The 22,830-nt window shown below is 47.8% G+C and overlaps 1 protein-coding gene across 1 annotated transcript in view; it reads left to right on the forward strand.

The window, feature by feature from the left end:
* Window positions 1-17,289, forward strand: part of LOC134943640 (phospholipase A2-like) — a 79,628-nt gene extending 62,339 nt beyond the window's left edge. The window contains exon 4 of the mRNA XM_063932374.1: window positions 15,499-17,289. Within this exon, the coding sequence (XP_063788444.1) occupies window positions 15,499-15,650 (152 nt within the window). The 3' untranslated portion in view covers window positions 15,651-17,289. The remainder of the gene's footprint in view (window positions 1-15,498) is intronic.
* Window positions 17,290-22,830: the final 5,541 nt, after the last annotated feature.

Genomic DNA, 22,830 nt, shown 5'->3' on the forward strand with positions numbered 1-22,830 from the left:
GGACAACCAAAATCCACTTGTCCAATACTCCTACCCGGCACCGCCGGATACCAGAGTGGACCTGTGGAAGCGGAACCCTCCGCAAAATGCACCAAAACATAAATAATAAATAATAAAGCGGACAAGCCGCAACACACGGCAAGGCCGTGACTCACGAACACCACTGGATGTTATAAGGTGATTAGTCAGGACTCCAGGAATTAGATGACAAACTTCCGAGTTCAGAGCTTCCAATACTGGAATGACCGGATACAGCAAGACTGGAACAGACTCTCAGCAAACAAAGACAGCATGCAGGAAGCTATTACCGGCGTCTGTGAGAAGCCCTGGGAGTGTATTTAACAAGGAGTCCTCCAATCAGCTGCTAAAAGGCTGATTAGAATAAATGCCGTGCAGCTGCCTTGCTGCCCGGCCAGAGAGCAGGAGAAAACATTAACCCTTAAAGCCTAGCAACGGGGAACACGGTCCGCCAGTGGCGTCCCCGTTGCTAGGGTCCGTGCGGCTCAGCGCGCCCGGCGTCCAGCGTTGCCAGGGAGCCGGCGGCTGTTCGCGTACGGCGTCCCTGGTTGCTAGGCGCCGGGCCGCACCGACGAGCGGACCCCGGCGCCTAACAGTACCCCCCCCTTGAGGAGGGGTCAAGGAACCCCTAAAGCCAGGCTTCCAAGGAAACTCCCGAAAAAATGCCCTCTTGAGCCTTGGGGCATGAAGATCCTTATCCAGGACCTTTCCTCTGGACCATAACCTCTCCAGTGAACCAGAAAATAGAGCCGGCCCCTGGACAACTTGGAATCGAGAACCTTCTCCACCAGGAACTCCTGTTGCCCCTGTACATCCACTGGAGATCTTCCCTGAGAGATCTTCCGAGGAAATTTATTGGAAGAAATGTATGGCTTCAACAGGGAGCAATGAAACGTATTACCAATCCGAAGAGATTTTGGTAAACGTAACCGGAAAGCAACTGGGTTAACTTTTTTAATGATATGAAATGGTCCAATAAATTTGGGTCCCAACCTAGCTGAAGATTGTCGAAGTCTAATGTTACGAGTCGACAACCATACCCTATCACCCACCTTAAAACTGCAAGGACGTCGGAGCCGGTCAGAAAATTTTTTCTCTCGAAAGGCCGCTTTTCTGAGAGCAAGGTGCACTTTTTTCCAAATGGCTCTGAGATGGGAGGTTAAGGTTAGCGAGGAAACTGAGGAATGTTGAAAAAAAGAATTAGCTCTGGGGTGAAAACCAAAAACTGAAAAGAATGGAGACACGTTGGTGGAGGAATGACAAGAATTATTGTAAGCAAACTCCGCCAATGGAAGAAACTCGGACCAATCATTCTGGAGTTTAGCTGAATACAAACGCAAATACTGTTTCAATGATTGGTTAACTCGCTCGGTTTGCCCGTTGGACTGTGGGTGGTAACCAGATGTTAATGATAATCTCATCTTTAATGAAGCACAGAAACACTTCCAGAATTGTGCAATGAATTGTGGACCCCGATCAGAAACAATATCAGTGGGCAACCCATGAAGTCTGAAAACATGGCGGAGAAACAACACTGCCAATCCTTGGGCAGATGGCAGTCGGGGAAGGGCAATGAAATGAGCCATCTTGCTAAAACGGTCTACTACCACCCAAATGACTCTGCACCCAGCGGAAAGGGGAAGGTCCACCACAAAATCCATGGAAATATGAGACCATGGCCTGAGAGGGACATTCAAGGGCATAAGTTGCCCGATAGGCAAGGAACGGGGAACCTTATGCTGTGCACAAACCTGACATGAAGAAACAAACTCCTTAACGTCTTTAGAAAGACCAGGCCACCATACTGAGTGGGAGACTAACTCCAATGTCTTAGAGATCCCCGGATGCCCGGAAACTTTGTTATCATGGAACTCAGTCAAAACAGTTGCTCTCAAGAACTCAGGGACGTAAAGACGACCAGCAGGAGTATTTCCAGGAGCTTGGTGTTGAAGCTGTTTTAACTGGGTAAATAAATCTTGTGTGAGGCCTGCCCAAATGACTGAAGATGGAAGTATGGGAGTAACAGGACTGTTATCATGAACCGGAAGAAAACTGCGTGACAGAGCATCTGCCTTGGTATTCTTGGAACCTGGCCTGAAAGTTATAATAAATTTGAAACGAGTGAAGAACAAAGCCCAACGAGCCTGCCGGGCATTCAGCCGCTTAGCTGATTCGATGTATTGCAGATTCTTATGGTCAGTCAATACTGAAATGGTATGTGTTGCTCCCTCAAGCCAATGCCTCCACTCCTCGAAAGCCCATTTAATAGCCAGTAACTCCCGGTTACCAACATCGTAGTTGGATTCAGCGGATGAGAATTTCCTGGACATAAAGGCACAAGGATGTAGTTCCAGAGTGTCCGGATCCTTCTGAGATAGGATAGCCCCCACTCCAACCTCCGAGGCATCAACCTCAACAATGAAGGGCAATTCTGGGTTGGGATGTCTGAGGACTGGAGCTGAGACAAAAGCTTGTTTCAAGGCCTGAAAGGATAACTCGGCTTCATGTGACCAGTTGGTAGGATCCGCTCCCTTCTTAGTCAGTGCAACAATGGGAGCAACCAGGTCGGAAAAAGAATGAATACATTTTCTATAATAATTCGCAAACCCTAAAAAGCGCTGAATTGCTTTTAAGTTGGTGGGTTGCGCCCAGCTAAGGATGGCTTGGAGCTTCTTAGGTTCCATGCAGAATCCCCGAGGGGAAATAATGTACCCTAAAAAGGATACCTCCGTGACATGAAACTCGCACTTCTCCAGCTTGGCATATAGATGATTTTCACGTAATTTTTTAAGAACCTGACGCACCTGGGTAACATGTTGTTCAATTGATTCAGAATAGATCAGGATGTCGTCTAAGTAAACGACCACGAATCTTCCTAAAAAATCACGGAGCACATCGTTAATGAGATCCTGGAATACTGCCGGAGCGTTAGACAAGCCGAACGGCATCACCAGATACTCGTAGTGACCCGACTGAGTACTGAAAGCCGTCTTCCACTCATCTCCCGACTTGATTCGGATGAGGTTATACGCTCCCCTCAGGTCAATTTTAGAAAAAATCACAGCCGAACGCAGCTGATCAAAGAGGACAGAAATCAGCGGCAGAGGGTAAGTATTTTTAACTGAGATCTTATTCAGGGCTCTAAAGTCAATGCAAGGTCTGAGTGATCCATCTTTTTTCTCCACAAAGAAGAAGCCTGCACTTAAAGGGGATTTAGATGGCCTGATAAATCCTTTCCTTAGGCTCTCCTTAACATACTCATTCATGGCCGCAGTTTCTGGCCCGGATAATGCATATAACCTTCCCTTTGGCAATGTGGCACCAGGAATTAGCTCAATAGCACAATCATAAGGCCGATGGGGAGGCAGAATGTCTGCATTGCCCTTGGAAAACACATCAACAAAGTCCTGGTATTCCACGGGAATGAGTTCGGGAATGGCAGCAGCTATTCTGACGGGAAACGTAATACATTCCTTATTACAGATGGTACCCCATTGTGAAATCTCCCCCGACTGCCAATCAATGGTGGGATTATGAAAGGCCAGCCAAGGGTGACCCAGAACCACTGGAACTGCTGGGCAATGGGTAAGGAAAAACTACATTTTTTCGGAATGAAGAGCTCCTACCGTAAGTAGTATAGGGGGTGTACAGAGGGAAATAACCCCATTGGACAAGGGACTCCCATCTAAACCATGCATGGTGATACACCTACCCAAGGCTAACTGAGGAATACCTAAGGCCTTGGCCCACGTTAAGTCCATAAAGTTCCCTGCAGCTCCACTGTCAACAAAAGCCGACACCGAGGAACAGAGGCTGCCAAAGGAAACTTTAGCTGGGACTAAAAGGGAGTTCTTCGAGGAGATAAGCTGCAGACCAAAGTGAACCCCCTCACAATTCACTTGGTCGAGGCGTTTTCCTGACTTGATCGGACAATTACGGGCAAAATGTCCCTTACCCTCACAGTACAAACAAAGACCAGAGTTTTGCCTTCTGGCTCTTTCTTCTGGAGACAGCCGGGAGAGACCCATCTGCATGGGCTTCTCCACGTCCTCAGGAATGGAAAATACACATGGAGTAGACCTGACAGGTGCTCCTTTTTCAGCCCTCCGCTCTCTGAGACGACGATCAATCTTAATAGAAAGCTCCATGAGTTTATCGAGAGTCTCAGGAGCGGGATACTGAAGGAGACTGTCTTTTATAGACTCTGATAAGCCGAGGCGAAACCGACTGCGCAGGGCTGGGTCATTCCAGCCACAGTCGTTCGACCAACGGCGAAACTCTGTACAAAAAACTTCTGCAGGATTTCTACCCTGTCTGAGAGTGCGTAACTGACTCTCAGCGGATGCCTCTCTATCAGGGTCATCATACAAAAGCCCTAAAGACCCAAAAAAGGCGTCTACTGATGACAACGCCGGATCCTCTACTTTTAAACCGAATGCCCAGGTCTGAGGATCTCGCTGGAGCAAAGAAATAATAATTCCGACCCGCTGAGATTCAGTACCTGAGGAGATCGGTCTTAAACGAAAATAAAGTTTACAGGATTCTTTAAAATTAAAAAACTCCTTCCTATCACCAGAAAAACGGTCAGGCAAGTGCATTTTTGGTTCAGGGACTACCCTCGGGGAAGTTCGTAAAAGATCTTCCTGCGACTTCACCCGAAGGGAAAGATCCTGAAACATCTGAGTAAGTTCTTGAATCTGGCTGACTAGGAGCTGACCAGGATTTGGCCCTAAACCTGTGGGATTCATGAGGCCGATAACTCTTACAAAACTGAATAAGGAAAAAATTAAACCCAGTTTAATTTTAGGTTTTGGTATGGCCGGTAATAATGTTATGATTCCAGTACTCCTGACCGGAGGAGATCTCATGGCAATGGTCAGAGTACTGGAAGGGAATGCTGGTTATGGGAGCGGGAATAGAAAATAGCCCCTGGCGCCCTAACTCCGTTGTCTCGCCCGTGCTGTCAGAAATCCCCTGCGAGACTATGGTTGCTTGAGCCCATGGCAGCCGCGTTTGAAGGGCGGATTAAGTCTGCCCAACTCCGATGCCCCCTCAGGTCTTAATGGGAGACAAAGGGAAATCTTAGACAGGGTGATAACAAGGGGCCCTCTGACTAAACAACCAGGCCAGGGGCTACAAGCTAACTGACAAAACCTAAAGTATGTGCGGAAACCCGCCAGGGAAAAGGACAACCAAAATCCACTTGTCCAATACTCCTACCCGGCACCGCCGGATACCAGAGTGGACCTGTGGAAGCGGAACCCTCCGCAAAATGCACCAAAACATAAATAATAAATAATAAAGCGGACAAGCCGCAACACACGGCAAGGCCGTGACTCACGAACACCACTGGATGTTATAAGGTGATTAGTCAGGACTCCAGGAATTAGATGACAAACTTCCGAGTTCAGAGCTTCCAATACTGGAATGACCGGATACAGCAAGACTGGAACAGACTCTCAGCAAACAAAGACAGCATGCAGGAAGCTATTACCGGCGTCTGTGAGAAGCCCTGGGAGTGTATTTAACAAGGAGTCCTCCAATCAGCTGCTAAAAGGCTGATTAGAATAAATGCCGTGCAGCTGCCTTGCTGCCCGGCCAGAGAGCAGGAGAAAACATTAACCCTTAAAGCCTAGCAACGGGGAACACGGTCCGCCAGTGGCGTCCCCGTTGCTAGGGTCCGTGCGGCTCAGCGCGCCCGGCGTCCAGCGTTGCCAGGGAGCCGGCGGCTGTTCGCGTACGGCGTCCCTGGTTGCTAGGCGCCGGGCCGCACCGACGAGCGGACCCCGGCGCCTAACAAGCAGTCCAGAAAGTGAGGCACTGCAGCAATGAGATGCAGTGACTGGAGGAAGGCTCCAGATCCTTACGTTCCAGGACGTTGACAGTCTCCGTTAGTTTGCACTTCTAACGGACCCCTGGAAGAAGGGAGACGCTTTTGTGCTTCGCTCAGTTTAGGATCCTCAAAAAGCGTTTCAAATAAGAGGAAACTTTTTCAAACCCTGGCTCTATATGCTCCATGGTACGAAGCCAGGGCAGATCAGGCAACGGTTGAAGAACCACACTACCAGGAGCAGGCAACTCAGTTCCCCACACTGAGGAAACAGGTACAGGAGTCACCCTAACCTGATCATCTCACTGAAATGCTACGAGGTTCACTTTGCCCACGCTGGCTTCGCCAGGGCAGACTCTGCGCCTCCCGACAACTGCCCCTCACCAGGCCCTGTCTGACAGATCATGCATAACGCCTCAATGTCCACCTGTCCACATGTTAACATTACATTGGACGCAAGTGAAAACAAAGTCATAATAGTGCTTTTGACAGGTTTCAATTTGTCCGTCATAGATCCCACGCGGCCCTGCTATTTGTTGCGGACACAGGTGGAACAAATCCCCACAAACAGGTGGGGACAAACAGGTAAAAGAAAACAAATCACTGAGCAACTGCACAATCCCCAGATAAGCATAGGCAATACCATGCAATAAGAAAACAGATATGTAGCCTTCCTGGAGAGGTTAACAGCTGCAGAGGAGAGAAGCGGATGAGAAAACTGCACCAAAAGTTGATCCCAGTCTACAGGGTCCAGATGAGAGCTGGAGAAAGGCTGCTCCAGTGCCTACGCAGCAACCAGGCTGTACCACCTGCACGGGGGAGACCAGCAGTTACAGGCTCCGCCCCTCCACTCTCTGGCTGTAAGTGCTACTCCACCCCCTCTGTGGGGAAAGCACTTAGTCTGCCCCGAAAGTGGACTGCCTGTATTTGGACCACTTCCTGTAAGGAAGCTGCCCTTGTTAGACCCGGCAGTATGGTGCTGCCATCCGGGACAGCGCTGTCGTCCGGCACTCTCTAAAAAGGTGACAGTGCACCATACCGCTAATCGGGATCCCGGACGTCACAATGCCGACGCTGAAATCACAACTATCAGGCAAATATCGACGCCAGAATCCCGGCACCACAGGCCTTCCTCCCTTTCTTGGACACCCATAGAGGGAGAATAAATGCTGTGGCGAACGCAGCAAGCCACCGTGCCCGCAGTATGGCGAGCGCAGTGAGTCCGCAAGGGGTTTACGGCTGTCTGTATACTGATGGTCGGGATCCCAGCCATCGGTTTTAAGTACTAATCCCGCTAGGTGTGCAGGGGGGAGTAGTTTAGGATTAAAGCTACAGTTTGATGCTTAAATGCCATCCCCAGCAGTCCCAACCTACAGGTACATTCTTGCTGTGTTCCAGATCTGGGTGCAGATGCACTATACAATCATTACTGTAAATTACAATATATAATATAATAAGAGGTTGTTAGCATATAATTGGACAATGATATGGGCTTGCTCACCGCGTCGAGGTCACCTCTATCGAGCAAGTCTCTAACACTTTGAGGTTCACATTGGGATGCAGGGCACCCCCAAATTAGCCCAGCCATGAAGCTTCCCAAGGCATCACACTAGTGGAAAATCGTGAGGCGTAATAAAGTATAGGAGAAGCATAGGTAGTTACTGAGTGTAGAAAGTGTTTTAAAATTAGATATAAAGTGGGTGAAAAAAATAAACATGGATAAAGTAACACACATAGGAGGTAGTGAAAAAATAGTGACTATAAGTGTTAGGGTATGATGCCCCGGAGTGGCCCAGACAGAACAGTTCAGGAGACTTTTGAGGCTTCTGGTGGACCTGGCGGGGACGGCCCTGTAATGCCTGCCTGAAAGAAGCAAGTTAAACATGCTGTGGCCGGGGTGTAGCTGGTCTTTTACTATCTTCATTGCCTGCTTTTTAGCTCTGGACAGGTACAGGTCCTGGACTGAGGGAAGGTCGGCCCGATGATCTTCTCTGGAGTTCAGACCACCTTTTGGAGCCTGCATCTGTCCCTCGCGCTGGTGGAGCTGTACCATACCAGTATCGAGGAGCACAGTACCGACTCCACAATCGCGGAGTAGAAGAGGAGCAGAAGCTTCTGTGGGATGTTGAACTTCCTTAGTTGCCTGAGGAAGAACAACCTTTGCTGCGCTTTCCCAACAGTGGCGTCAGCGTTGGACCCCCATTTAAGGTCCCGGGAGATTGTGGTCCCTAGAAACTTGAAGGAGTCCACTAGCGATACCACACTGTCAGCAATAGTTAGCGGAGGTGCACTAGCTGACTTTTTCTTGAAGTCCATTATCATCTCAACAGTTTTGAGGGGGTTAAGTGCAAGGTTGTTGTGGATGCACCACTGGGCCAACTGGTCTACTTCCCGTCTATAGGCCGATTCATCCCCGTCCTTGATGAGGCCGATGACAGTGGTGTCATCTGCAAATTTGATGATCTTTACTGATTGCGCCTCTGAGGTGCAGTCAATTGTGTATGGGGAGAAGAACAGGGGAGAGAGGACACAGCCCTGAGGGGCCCCTGTACTAATGGACTTGATAGCACCTATCAAGTTACTGATGATGTTCAGGTGGTGCTGCACGGTGTCAGTGGGCATAGGTGGGCTGCATAGTACTAGTGTACACAGGGTGGGGGCACATGTGGGACTGCATGGTGTCAGTAGGCACAGGTGGGCTGCATAGTACCAGTGTACACAGGGTGAGGGCACAGGGGGTATGCACGGTGTCAGTGGGCACAACTGAGCTGCATAGTACCAGTGTACACAATGTGGGGGCATAGTGGGGGATGCACGGTGTCAGTGGGCAGAGATGGGCTGTATAGTACCAGTTTACACAGGGGGGGGGCACAGGGGGGATGCACAGTGTCAGTGGGCACAGGTGGGCTGCATAGTACCTGTCAGGGTTGGATTGGGATGGAAAACCGACCCGTAAAATTTATGGGAGCAGCCTTAATGGGGGTGTGGTCTGATGAGGGGGAGGGATCCCTCCTCATAGGACCTGATTGTACGCAATTGCGGCCTTCCTTGCATCTTTTGCTGCAGTTGTGTCTAAGACCAGGGAGAGATTGTGAACTAAAAGTGGCCATGTCAATTTTTGTAGAAGTGGCCTGACATGGGCAGCACAAGAGGTACAACATACCGAGTAGCCATGGAGGCATCACTGGATGGCAGAGTTGCTGTACTGCAGAGATGGAATAACAGAATGTATGGGCACAATGTAGTGTACTGAGGGCCCGTTTCTGGTTGGATCACAATATGTAATCCAACCGCAAAAAATCCTAAAAGGATGCAGGCGCATGCGCAGGGCCCGTTCAATCAGGCAGAGGCGTTTGCTCCATTTCCAAGGCAGAGAAAGAGCGTTGCGGGGGGTGTGGTGGCAAAATGGGGCTGTGGCGGGTGCGACGATCACTAAAATGGCGGCGGCCCTTCTGCGGGCGCAGCCAAACTCCGCCGGCAGGAGGCTACCTCATTTTTAGCGATCACGCAATTTCAGCATGGTCAAGGGGGAAGGGGGGCTGTTAGCATGCTGGGCAGCCTTGCCCTGCGATGGGCAGTCCCCAGCATGCGATCCCAAGGATTGCAATTTCTGCTAAGTCAGTCCCATTGGAAGGTGTCTCCTCTGGGACTGCCATACAGGGCTGCGATAAGCAGAGAGCTGGCTCCAATAAGCCCAGACCCCTTCAGCCACTCTCCAGTACCTAGGGTCCTGGTAAAGGACACCTGGCTCGCTGTTGGTCAGCGGTGGCCATTTTCTTAAAGCCTGGTTAAACGTTATAACTCAGAGCAGTCGGAAGCACGGGGACCTCTGTTTGCCTCCCGCAGCCAAGCGGCCCTGGATTACTTAAATTTTACTGGCCCAGGGGGCAGATGGCACCCTGCCTCCCTTACCGGCCAGCCTCTGGTGCTGCCTATGGGCATGCTTACAACCCTCACCTCTTCTCCTTAAAGCACACAGAGGAGCAGTGCTTGGTGTCTGTGCACTGCTACAAAGAAAAGGAAGGGTAGCAGGGCTAACCTATAAATAAAGAGTAGATAACAATAAACCTTTTTCCACGTCTGTTGTATACAGTACTGTATTTATTAGAAACAACCAATGAAGGTGTTGCATATGCACAATAAATGCTGGGATCTTAACAATGACCAACAGAAAGCTGAGCAGCAGTATTCATCTATCATGACCCTTTGCTGAACCAGCAGGGCCGTAACTACGTGTGTGCCAAGTGGGCTTGGCACACAGCGCAGTTGCCCTGAGGGCGCACGGCCAGCGGCATGTAATGAGTCAAATTGACTCATTACATGCCGCCTCTGCTGTGTGCGCCGCGCTGGAGGGAGAAGAGACCAGCGCCGGGCAGCGGAGAAGGAGGAGCAGGGAGCCGCAGCAGCGCTATTTCATTGGTAGTAAGCGCCGCTGCAGCATCCCCCTCTCCTTCTGTATTGGCTGCCCGGCGCTGCTATGGATGCTGGGATGTGGTTCCTTCATCCCAGCATCCACAGCAGCGACAGGCAGCCAATACGGAAGAAGAGGGGGATGCTGCAGCGGCGCTTACTACCAATGAAATAGCGCTGCTGCGGCTCCAGTCCCCCTCCCTCCTCCTCCTTCTCACCTCACTGCCTGCACCGAGAGGGAGATGCCAGCACTAGGAGCCTGTCAGCTAGTCATGGGCAAAGTGATTCACTGAACTGAGTTGAGACACATGACTCAGTTCAGTGAAGTGTCTCGAGTCAGTGTCTCGGCACGAGTCATGACTCATTTGTACTGGAATGTATTGCAGAGACTGCACATGAATCAGTGAGTTGCCAGTGCTGGAGGATCAGTGCTGGACTCATGGAGTTATTCAGCTGCAGTGATTGTGCAGTGTATCTGGGGGATGCAGCTGCTTATGCACTGATTGTTAATAATATATTAACATAGATTCACTGTTATGTTGATATATTATTAATAACCACTTATTGCATACTAGTTACAGAATATGCACATTACTTCTGGCTGAGGAGAGAAAGCTTAACAGCCATGAAACACATCATTCAGTCTGTAACTAAACCAAATAAAAACATGTTTTATTTTATTTTGCATACTTTGCTAATTGGATGATTTTAGGTGGGCTTGGATTTATTATATTATCCACTATCTAGCCTCCAGGGAGTTTGCCACCCACAATCACATTGAGCAGGAACAGTGAGTTGAGAGCCCTGTACCTCAGGGGCTCCACCTCCTGCAGGCTTATGCTGCATGAATCAGATCCATCCACTGAGTCACTGAGTCTACACAGTGTACAACTGTCTCAACTCACTGGCAGACTCAGGATGAATCATGATTCATGACGTGACTCAGGCACAGCACTCACTGACTGGTGAGTGAGTCGTGACTGCTCCCTCCCCCCTCCCACTGGGTGTCACCTGGTATAGCCACTGGCCAATCACAGCTAAAGACACTCAGCAGAATACACTGACTGAAGGACACACTGTGTTACCTCCCTCTGGCTGAGAGAGGCTGCTGCTGCAGCTGTCTCGACTCATTAAACAGTGAGTGACTCGAATCATTCACACTTCCTGATGATTCCAGTCACTGTGTTAAGACAGTGAGTCAGTAGCCATCTCTACTGTCAGCGGGGAGAAGGTAAGTATATCCCTCTCTCTCTCTTTCTCTCTCTCTCTCTCAGGGGGACACCGTCTGCCGCAATGTGTAAAAAGGGGGCCTGGCTGCCGCAATGTGTAAAAAGGGGTCCTGGCTGCCGCAATGTGTAAAAAGGGGTCCTGGCTGCCGCAATGTGTAAAAAGGGGGACTGGCTGCTGCAATGTGTAAAAAAAAAAAAGGGGTCCTGGCTGCCGCAATGTGTAAAAAGGGGTCCTGGCTGCCGCAATGTGTAAAAAGGGGGACTGGCTGCCATAATGTGTAAAAAGGGGGACTGGCTGCCGCAATGTGTAAAAAGGGGGACTGGCTGCCGCAATGTGTAAAAAGGGGACTGTCTGCTGTAATGTGTAAAAAGGGGGACGCTGTCTGCTGTAATGTATAAAAGGGGCTCTACCTGGTGTAGTGGCGCTACTGTGCAGCGTAATTTGAATAATGTAGACTACTGTGCACCGTAGTATGAATTGCTATTATTTTGTGGTCACGCCCCTATAATTTTTCACGCGCCTACGGCGCGCACTGCCCCTATCTTACATGGGGGGGTGCCACTGTCGTTTCTTGCACACAGCGCTAAAATGCCTAGTTACGGCACTGCTGAACCATATAACGCATGTGTGCGCAACTGATTTAGAGACAGTGCCACATAGGTCTGGGGATGTTGAGTATACGTGCCCGATAGTCAGGAGACTGCTGGACACCATACCGACGCCGGGGATCAGTCCCATTTAGTCGGCATGCCGACTTTCAGGACTGTAAGGGGGTGGGATTCTGGCATCGGTATTGTGACCGGCAGTCTCCTGACCGCCTATCACGTAACTACCTCCCATCTGTGGCTAGGATGGCAGGACTGCACATCATAATAAACGGCAATTATTCCTTATAGACATAGAAGTATTAAAACATTGCTTACTGAATTATTTATATTGCTTTTACACAGAAATTATGCCATAGTTGCAGACTTTCTAGCTGCCAGAACAGTAGTCAAAGGAGGGAGTAGGCATGGTTTGACATAGGGGTGCGTGATGTGGCACAGGAGACTGTGGGAGGAGGCATGACTGGGTGATTGAGTCATCATAGCCAGGCCCCCTTGTACAATGCCGATAATCTCAGCAATGTACAGCGGGGGCTACAATGACAATTTGCGCTGAATTGCATCATCGTGGCCACGCCCCTTGCTGTAAAAGTGAGCTGCCACGCGGTACACCCACTTCACTCGGTAAGCGGATGGCCAGACTGCTGGTGGCTCCGGGAGACTTGCCCACTCTTCCGGGTGGCCTGGATGTTCCGGTAAAGCAGGTAACATACAGAAAAGTTTCTACATTTTGCAGCTTATCCTCACTACAGCGAATCAGTATGTAGCTAGCAAGATGGAAGTATGAGGTACCAGTTCATATTTGGATCAAAAAGGAGGTATATGGTAGACTTACCATGCTTAACACTCTTTCTGCGAGGTGCATTGGGTTCCACAGGGAATCATCAGGGTGTAGAGTGGCTCTTGATCCAGAGGCACCAACAGGCTAAAGCTTTAGCTGTCCCAGGATGCATTGGGGCTCTTCTATAATCCCGCCTCCAGGCACTGAGAGCTCAGTTTCGTTAACCAGTCCAATGCAGGAGCAGGCAAAAGAGATGGCAGATGTTAGTCACATAGAACCACATTCTCACGACAGAAGGGACCAGCGGCTAATGCCATACAAGCCCATAGAAGCTAGGTGCGTCAGGGAGGGCAACCTGTGGAACCCAATATACCTCACAGAAAGAGTGTTAACCATGATAAGTCTTATAAATACATAGATTAGGGTACGAAGATTGGCGCTAATGACCACAAATGTTTCCTTAAAAACAGTATTATTTTATTTGTGCAAAAATAAGGTAAAGTGCATGTGCCAGCACCTTTTTTACATTCCTCATACAATAAGCAATTAAAACAATCAATATATGATACTTATACATAAACAATTCAGTTCCAAAAAGTGCAGGTGCATTTTGTAAACAATCTCTTACCAAATACTGGGGGTGCGGTGGGCTTAGCTTTTTTTTAAGCAAAAGAAAAGGTCCCGGGCTCCAGAGCACGGCACCACTGCAGATGGTTTTGGATTAGCCCCAAAAGGGTGAGTCCTTCCTGCCAAGGTTTTCTCCTGGTTCACAGCAAACAAGTCCGTGCCACGGACAGCTCCTGTAAGGGAGTATATATATTTCAGGCATCCCTCCGTACGCTTATCTGTCGGTTCCTTTAGTGAGGTGACAGTGATGACATGCAGAGTGGACGACACCACTAGGCGGGTGACATGAGAATCCACCGGCGGTGAATTTACCCACTTGGTACATAACTCTGCAGGGAGAGGATAGCGAGCCAAAGCACATTTAGACAGGGAATTTCTTCCCTAGAGTATATATATGTATAATGTATAGATATATCACAGCGCAGTCAGGTACCGGAGGATATATCAGAATACTCGTACAATATATTCAGTACTAGGTACACTCTTTCTCAACTAACGCTGTCTGTAGAAAGACATGTAGGATACTTAAGTGTTTGTAAAGGCTCAGCGCTGTATACAGACGGCTTTACAAGGGAGACCTTGACCTGCAGGCCCGGAGACCAGCCGTAGCTATGCTCATAAGATGTGCCCAGTGTCTCAGTCAGGGAGTGAGGGAGAGTGTGAGGCAGCTCCAGGGCGGGAAATCTGCGAGGAGATGGTTCCCTGGGCCGGGGGGCAATAGGTCCCCTATGCAGGACTTCCACCCCCGGGTACTGTGATTCAAATTAAATGGGGTGTTACTACACCCGACCTGTACTCAGGCGCCCCATGCCCCGGTGGTCTAGTAGGGTCCCTGCTCGGTGACAGTGTCCACACCAGTGCCACGACCCATCTTCCTTGGTCGCCAAAGGAACGCGATTTTATGGTGGGTACCGTCTGGGGGACCGCCTTACCTTCTCCCCGTAGCAGCCACGTGAACCTCTGCGACTATGTGCCTAAGCCTGGATGTCTCCGCTGCAAGTACCTAGGAACTGAGCCATGGGAGTATGCACCGCCGCTTGGGAGGTGATGGAGCTGCAGCGCTGAAGTGTCACCCTGACATACAGCTCTGACAGCCCAGAGAAAAAAAAACTTCTTAGAAAAGCTTTTTCAGGGCTGCCCAGTGCAGCCCTCCTGTTAAGTGACCTGCTGCTGCAGGCACCAACTCGAAACTGAGCTCTCAGTGCCTGGAGGTGGGGTTATAGAGGAGGCACCAATGCATCCTGGGACAGCCTAAAGCTTTATTCTGTTGGTGCTTCTGGATCAAGATCCACTCTACACCCTGATGTTTCCCTGTGGAAACCAATGTACCCTGCTGCAGAAATATGGACTAATACCTCAGCTTTAATTTTTCTGGCTACATACTGACTCACTAGTGAGGGTAAGGGCTGATAACAATGGTTATTTTGTTTGCATACATATAAGGCATTTATATTACATTATAGATGGTACACTAGACATTATGGGATTTATTGAGTTTTGTCTTATTGTTTTTCTACTTTGGGGGGTAACCAATTACACGTGATAGTGCCACGGACGCAAAAAACAGGTGTTTTTGCATTTCATCACCCTTTCCAATTAGGTCCTGTGAAAAACACCTGGTTTTCTCACGAAAATACATAGGTCCCGCAAAAAGCCTTGTACCTATGTATTTTCGCAGCACTTATCGCTGGGCTAGGGGGCACCTATCGCAGATTATGAATAAATTTAAAGCATGCGAAGCATAATCCCTGATAAGTGCCTGCATCAGGGGGAGGAGCGCACCGCATCAAGGCTAATTGGATAGCCCCCAGTGAACCAATTAGCCGTGGTAAATTACCACGCCTAACTGGATACCCCCTTTATGTGATGATGCTGCATGTTGTACAAGAAGAAGGAAATAATGATTTAATTGCATAATACAACGTAATAAAATGCTTGGTTATAGCTACAGGTGGCTTTAGCACCTATAACTAATGAATACGGGTTTTGTTTTTCAGATTACACAAAGGACTGGTGTCAAAGAAAGTTATGCCGTTGTGACAAAGAATTAGCATTATGCCTCAGGAGAGCACCTTATAATGCCAAGTATGCACTCTATCCCAATTTCTTATGTGGGCAGAGTCAGTCCTGCCGATATTACAGGAAATAATGCATGGGTGATGTCATAGGAACAACCCCAAATCGGTTCATCTACACAGCAAGTCCCAGCCACTATGCAGGGCCCCAGAGGGATATATATCAGTGGTGAAGTTGAAAAAAACCCTGTGAACTGTGAGATTGTTCCTTCTAGAAGGCTTTACATTGATAAGTCAGTGCTTTTGTACAGTTTTATGTCAAGTTTAGGTAGCATGGAGTGGCAGCAGTGGTTTTGTACTATTATATTTAGGAAATAAAGGTAATCCTATAGATTAAAAAAACACTTGATAATTTATGAGTTAATTTCCAACAAGATTTATTTCTTGCATCCAGTATATGTTCTCCTTGGTCAACAATTTGAAAAATAAGGCTTGTTTCGAAAAAGTATTTTTTTTGGCTGACCCTATATACTTAGCGTTGGAGTGCACTGGGTAGAGAAGCGTTGCATACTTAAACAGCTATCCATCTTTACACTAGTAAATCTGGATTAATCCACACAGATACTTCTTTGCTGTGTTTAGAAAAAGATTCCACCACCTTTGACAGGCAACCTGGAAAACCTGCCATTTCTCTACACCAAATGTTTCATGTGTTCTATTGGAGACCTCATGCCACGCACTCCAGTGGTACCTACTGAACTTCTTCCTCTGGCTTGGCTGTGCATTCACACTCCTTTCATTTACTTAATGCAAAATCAGGTTTTGATTTATGCCCTTTTCACATTAAAGGAGTATGCTTACTCTTAATCACCTTAAAGGACTTCGGACTGTCCCCCATATTTACTTAAGAGGCTAGTATCCCTTTCAAACATACGACCCAAGAATTTCCCTGCTCAGACCCAGGTTTTTCACCTCTGAAAAATCCTGGGTTTTTGATGGAGACCCCCTTTCATCCTACACCTGAGACCTGGTAAATTCCCAGATTATCCCCTTTCAGACAAAAGCCTGGTCTGCCCAGGCATTCTACAAGCCTGGTCTTCCAGGCTGCTCTCATGTCAAACACACGTACACGTCATATACACACGTCACTCATGCGGATGTGGTATATAAGATCTACAATGTCTAGGTCGACAGTTATTAGGTCAACACCATATCGTCGACACAGGAAAAAGGTCAACAGGTACAAAAGGTCAACACATGAAAAAGTCAACATGGAAAATGGTAGACACATAATCCTCCTGAAGAAACCGCCGACATAACTAGCGGAGAAATGTGTTGAGGACTTAATGCAGTGAGTCCGGTGCTGGACATTACTCGCGCTATATGCTATATCAAACTGGTGCACGCTCTCTCCCTACCTTATCATCGCTGTGCTAATAGGAGCCCCGTCAGCAGACGCGCTGTCACGGACCTGGTGATTCCCCTCCAGACCATCTAAAGAAGGGGGGTACACACAGCTGTCTGGAGTTTTCTTCTCTGCACTTGCCATTGACGGGAACCAGCATACTCATTGGAAATAAGTGAAATACATCTATACCAACAGGGGTGAGCATAATGTACCTATTGTCTCCAATTACAATTAATTTGGACTTGCTATTACAGCCCATCAGTCTAACAAATCTGGGACAATATCAGCAATAAATATATACGGACTTCAGCATTAGTTTATTATAACCCATATACTCAGATGAGTACATTATAATATTGCACTTATTTACTGCTATTTTTATTTTGTAGTAATTCCATATATGATTTTAATTGTGTTAAATAAATATAAACATTTTATACAAGCGCTCCTTCAGTTGTTTAGTCCTTGAAACATATGCTCTAATTTAAGTTACTAATAGACATCCAGAATGTCCTTAGGAGCTGCCTGATGAAATGTTATATAAAAAGCCATTGGAACCAAGTCAGGTGCTTTTTAAATTTTAAAGTTATAGCGTTCAATTAATCAGGGTGAAATATTCCCTGAGTGTCTTTTTTTGTGATAACAACTCGCTTCGCCTGCCATATTGCGGGCAAGGTGCCTTGCTCCTCTAAAGGTTACTATTCCCATTCGTAGTCCACATAGCTGTGTAGACCACTGCCATGTCAACATTTTGTACAGTCGACCTTTTCAAGTGTCGATCTAAAGCACGACAACCTTTTGTCAGTGTCGACCTAATGTATGTCGACCATATAGGCTAAACCAACAAAAACCTGGGATTCTTACTATGTCTGAAGGGATATTAGTGATACCAGTTAAAAGATCTGACACAATAGAATTGCAGGCATCGCCATAAAAGGGATGGATGTTACGTGTAAATTAAGCAGGAAGTAAATGGAACACAAGTTATTCACATATACAGTACAACTGACCAAGCTACTGTACCTACTATATACAGCTACAGGGAAGACTCTGAATATCGGAGACCATCTGTGGTATATGTAGAATGCATAAGATGTACAATGTACCAGCTAATGTAAGATTTTTAAGTGCTCTATTTCAAGCTTATAAAGTGCTGGGGCGTGGACAATGGCCATCAGATTATTTCTCTGAGAGAGTTGTCATAAAGACTGAGAATAATGGGAGTAATCCATAACACTTTCTTCTGTATCTCAGCCATCCCAGCCACATAGCTAACGGCGGTGGGTGTGGTATACAAGATCTACATGCACTAGGTCGACCCCATATGGTAGACAGACAAAAGGTCGACATAGCAATAGTTGACGCAAAAAAGGGTGACACTTTATTCATTTTTTAAATTTTTTTGGGGTTAGTGTGGATAGTTTTTTCATCTAAGACAACCATTTGTTGAACGCTTTGCTTGCCACAAGGTTACTGAAGTTTATGATTTGTGACATGGACAGGTGAAACTCAGAAAATTAAAATATCGTGCAAAAGTTCATTTTATTTTAGTAATTCAACTTAAAAGGTGAAACTAATATATTATATAGACTCATTACATGCAAAGTGAGATATTTCAAGCCTTTATTTGTTATAATTTTGATGATTGTGGCTAACAGTTTAAGAAAATCCCAAAATTTGAATATTACATAAATCAATAAAAAAAATAAGATTTTAAACCTACCGGTAAATCTATTTCTCCTAGTCCGTAGAGGATGCTGGGGACTCCGTAAGGACCATGGGGTATAGACGGGCTCCGCAGGAGATAGGGCACCTAAAAAGAACTTTGACTATGGGTGTGCACTGGCTCCTCCCTCTATGCCCCTCCTCCAGACCTCAGTTAGAGAACTGTGCCCAGAGGAGATGGACAATACAAGGCAGGATTTAGCAATCCAAGGGCAAGATTCATACCAGCCCACACCAATCATACCATGTAACCTGGAACATACATAACCAGTTAACAGTATGAACAACACCAACAGTAATGGTCCTAGACCGATGTCAACTGTAACATAACCCTTATGTAAGCAACAACTATATACAAGTCTTGCAGAGTTTCCGCACTGGGACGGGCGCCCAGCATCCTCTACGGATTAGGAGAAATAGATTTACCGGTAGGTTTAAAATCTTATTTTCTCTTACGTCCTAGAGGATGCTGGGGACTCCGTAAGGACCATGGGGTTTATACCAAAGCATCCAATCGGGCGGGAGAGTGCGGATGACTCTGCAGCACCGACTGAGCAAACGCTAGGTCCTCATCAGCCAGGGTATCAAACTTGTAGAATTTAGCAAAAGTGTTTGACCCCGACCAAGTCGCCGCTCGGCAAAGTTGTAAAGCCGAGACGCCTCGGGCAGCCGCCCAAGAAGAGCCCACCTTCCTAGTGGAATGGGCCTTAACCGAATTTGGTACCGGCAATCCAGCCGTAGAGTGAGCCTGCTGAATCGTATTACAGATCCAGCGAGCAATAGTCTGCTTTGAAGCAGGAGCGCCAATCTTATTGGCCGCATACAGGACAAACAGAGCCTCTGTTTTCCTAATTCTAGCCGTCCTGGCTACATAAATCTTTAAGGCCCTGACTACGTCTAGGGATCTGGAATCCTCCAGGTCACCGGTAGCCACAGGCACCACAATAGGTTGATTCATATGAAGAAACCACTTTAGGCAAAAATTGCGGACGTGTCCTCAATTCAGCTTGATCCACATGAAAAATCAAGTAGGGGCTCTTGTGTGAGAGAGCCGCTAATTCTGACACTCGCCTTGCTGATGCTAACATGACCACCTTCCAAGTAAGAAATTTCAACTCAACCTTGTTAAGCGGTTCAAACCAGTGTGATTTTAGGAACTGCAACACCACGTTCAAGTCCCATGGTGCCACTGGAGGCACAAAAGGGGGCTGGATGTGCAGCACTCCCTTTACAAACGTCTGGACTTCTGGAAGAGAAGCCAATTTCTTCTGAAAGAAAATCGAGAGGGCCGAAATCTGTACCTTAACCGAGCCTAATTTCAGGCCCATATCCACTCCTGTCTGTAGGAAGTGGAATAACGACCCAGATGAAAATCTTCCGTAGGTGCATTCTTGGTCTCACACCAAGACACATACTTTCGCCAGTTACGGTGATAATGTTTTATCGTCACCTCCTTCCTAGCCTTTATTAAAGTAGGGATGACCTCTTCCGGAATCCCCTTTTTTTCTAGGATTCGGCGTTCAACCGCCATGCCGTCAAACGTAACCGCGGTAAGTCTTGAAATACACATGGCCCCTGCTGCAACAGGTCTTCCCTCAGAGGAAGAGGCCAGGGGTCTCCTGTGAGCATCTCTTGTAGATCCGAGTACCAGGCCCTTCGAGGCCAGTCTGGGACGAGTATCGTCTGTACTCTTCTTTGTCTTATGATCCTCAACACTTTCGTGATGAGAGGAAGAGGAGGAAACACGTAGACCGATTCTAACACCCATGGTGTTACCAGTGCGTCTACTGCTACTGCCTGAGGGTCCCGAGACCTTGCGCAATACCTCCGAAGTTTTTTGTTGCGACGTGACGCCATCATGTCTATTTGAGGGTTCCCCAAAGACGTATTACGTCTGCAAAGACTTCTTGATGAAGACCCCACTCTCCTGGATGGAGATCGTGTCTGCTGAGGAAGTCTGCTTCCCAGTTGTCTACTCCCGGAATGAAGACAGCCGACAGAGCGCTTACATGATTTTCCGCCCAGCGAAGAATCCTTGTGGCTTCCGCCATCGCGACTCTGCTTCTTGTCCCGCCTTGGCGGTTCACATGTGCCACTGCTGTGACATTGTCTGATTGAATCAGAACCAGTAGGTTTCGAAGAAAACTCTCCGCTTGTCGAAGGCCGTTGTAAATGGCCCTGAGTTCCAACACATTGATGTGTAGACAGGACTCCTGGTCTGACCAAAGACCCTGAAAAGTCTTTCCCTGTGTGACTGCTCCCCATCCTCGGAGGGTCGCGTCCGTGGTAACCAGGATCCAGTCCTGAATCCCGAACCGGCGACCCTCCAGTAGGTGAGCACTTTGCAACCACCACAGGAGGGACACTCTGGTTCCTGGGGACAGTTATTTTCCGATGTAAGTGCAGATGGGACCCTGACCACTTGTCCAGAAGGTCCCATTGAAAAGTCCGTGCATGGAACCTTCCGAAGGGAATGGCCTCGTAGGCCGCCACCATTTTTCCCAGAACTCGAGTGCATTGGTGAACTGACACCCTTTTCGGTTTTAGCAGTTCTCTGACCATGTTCTGGATGTCTTGGGCCTTCTCTATTGGAAGAAAGACCTTCATTTGTTCCGTATCCAGTATCATACCTAGGAACGGTAGTTGAGTTGTCGGAATCAACTGTGACTTTGGTAGATTAAGAATCCAACCGTGTTGCTGGATCTCTCTCAGAGAGAGCGCCACACTGCTCAGCAATTTCTCCCTTGATCTCGCTTTTATCAGGAGATCGTCCAAGTATGGGATAATTGTGACTCCATGCTTGCGTAGGACCACCATAATTTCCGCCATTAGTTTGGTGAAAATCCTCGGGGCCATGGAAAGTCCAAACGGCAACGTCTGAAATTGGTAATGACAATCCTGTACAGCAAATCTCAGGTATTCCTGATGGGGGGCATATATGGGGACATGAAGGTACGCATCCTTTATGTCCAGAGACACCATAAACTCCCCCTCCTCCATGTTGGCTATTATCGCTCTGAGTGATTCCATTTTGAATTTGAATCTTTTTATGTACAGGTTTAGGGATTTTAGATTCAAAATCGGTCTGACCGAACCGTCCGGTTTCGGGACCACAAATAGGGTTGAGTAGTAACCTCTTCCCTGCTGGTGCAGGGGAACCTTGATTAACACTTGCTGTATAACACAGCGTTTGAATTGCAGCTAACACTATATCCCTTTCTGATGTGGAAGCTGGTAGGGCCGATTTGAAAAATCGGCACGGGGGCACCTCCTCGAATTCCAGTTAGTAACCCTGGGAAACTATTTCCAACATCCAGTGATTCAGGTCCGAACTGACCCAGGCCTGACTGAAAAGTCGAAGACGTGCCCCTACCGGTGCGGACTCCCTCAGGGGAGTTCCAGAGTCATGCTGTGGGTTTTGGAGCAGCCGGGGAGGACTTTTGTTCCTGGGCACCTGCCGCAGTAGGTGCTCTCTTGCCTCTGCCCTTACCTCTGGCAAGGAAAGAGGATCCCCCGACCTCTTTTAGACTTGTGCGACCGAAAAGACTGCATCTGATAGGGTGTTACTTTCTTTTGCTGTTGGGGAATATATGGTAAATTTTTTTGATTTACCTGCTGTAGCTGTGGAAACCAGGTCCGTCAGCCCATCCCCAAACAATACATCCCCCTTATAGGGTAGTACTTCCATATGTTTCTTGGAATCCGCATCACCCGTCCATTGGCGAGTCCATAAGGATCTTCTCGCTGAGATAGCCATGGCATTGGCCCTAGAAGCTAGCAATCCAATGTCCCTTTGAGCATCCCTCATAAATAAGGCTGCGTCTTTTATGTGGGCTAGAGTTAGGAATATAGTATCCTTATCCATAGTATCAAATTGATCTGTCAGCTCATCTGTCCAAGCTGCAATTGCGCTACACACCCATGCCGACGCAATCGTCGGTCTTAGCACAGCACCCGTATGAGAATAAATACCATTTAAGGTAGTTTCTTGCTTGCGATCTGCTGAGTCTTTAAGGGCCGCTGTGTCAGGAGACGGTAGCGCCACTTTCTTGGACAAGCGCGTCAGAGCCTTGTCCACAGTGGGGGGTAATTCCCAAATCTCCCTGTCCTGCTTAGGGAAAGGGTATGCCATAAAAATTCTTTTGGGGATCTGCGGTCTATTATCCGGAGTATCCCAAGCT

Source organism: Pseudophryne corroboree, chromosome 7 (assembly GCF_028390025.1).
Source record: "Pseudophryne corroboree isolate aPseCor3 chromosome 7, aPseCor3.hap2, whole genome shotgun sequence".
In the NCBI taxonomy this organism is placed as follows: domain Eukaryota; kingdom Metazoa; phylum Chordata; class Amphibia; order Anura; family Myobatrachidae; genus Pseudophryne; species Pseudophryne corroboree.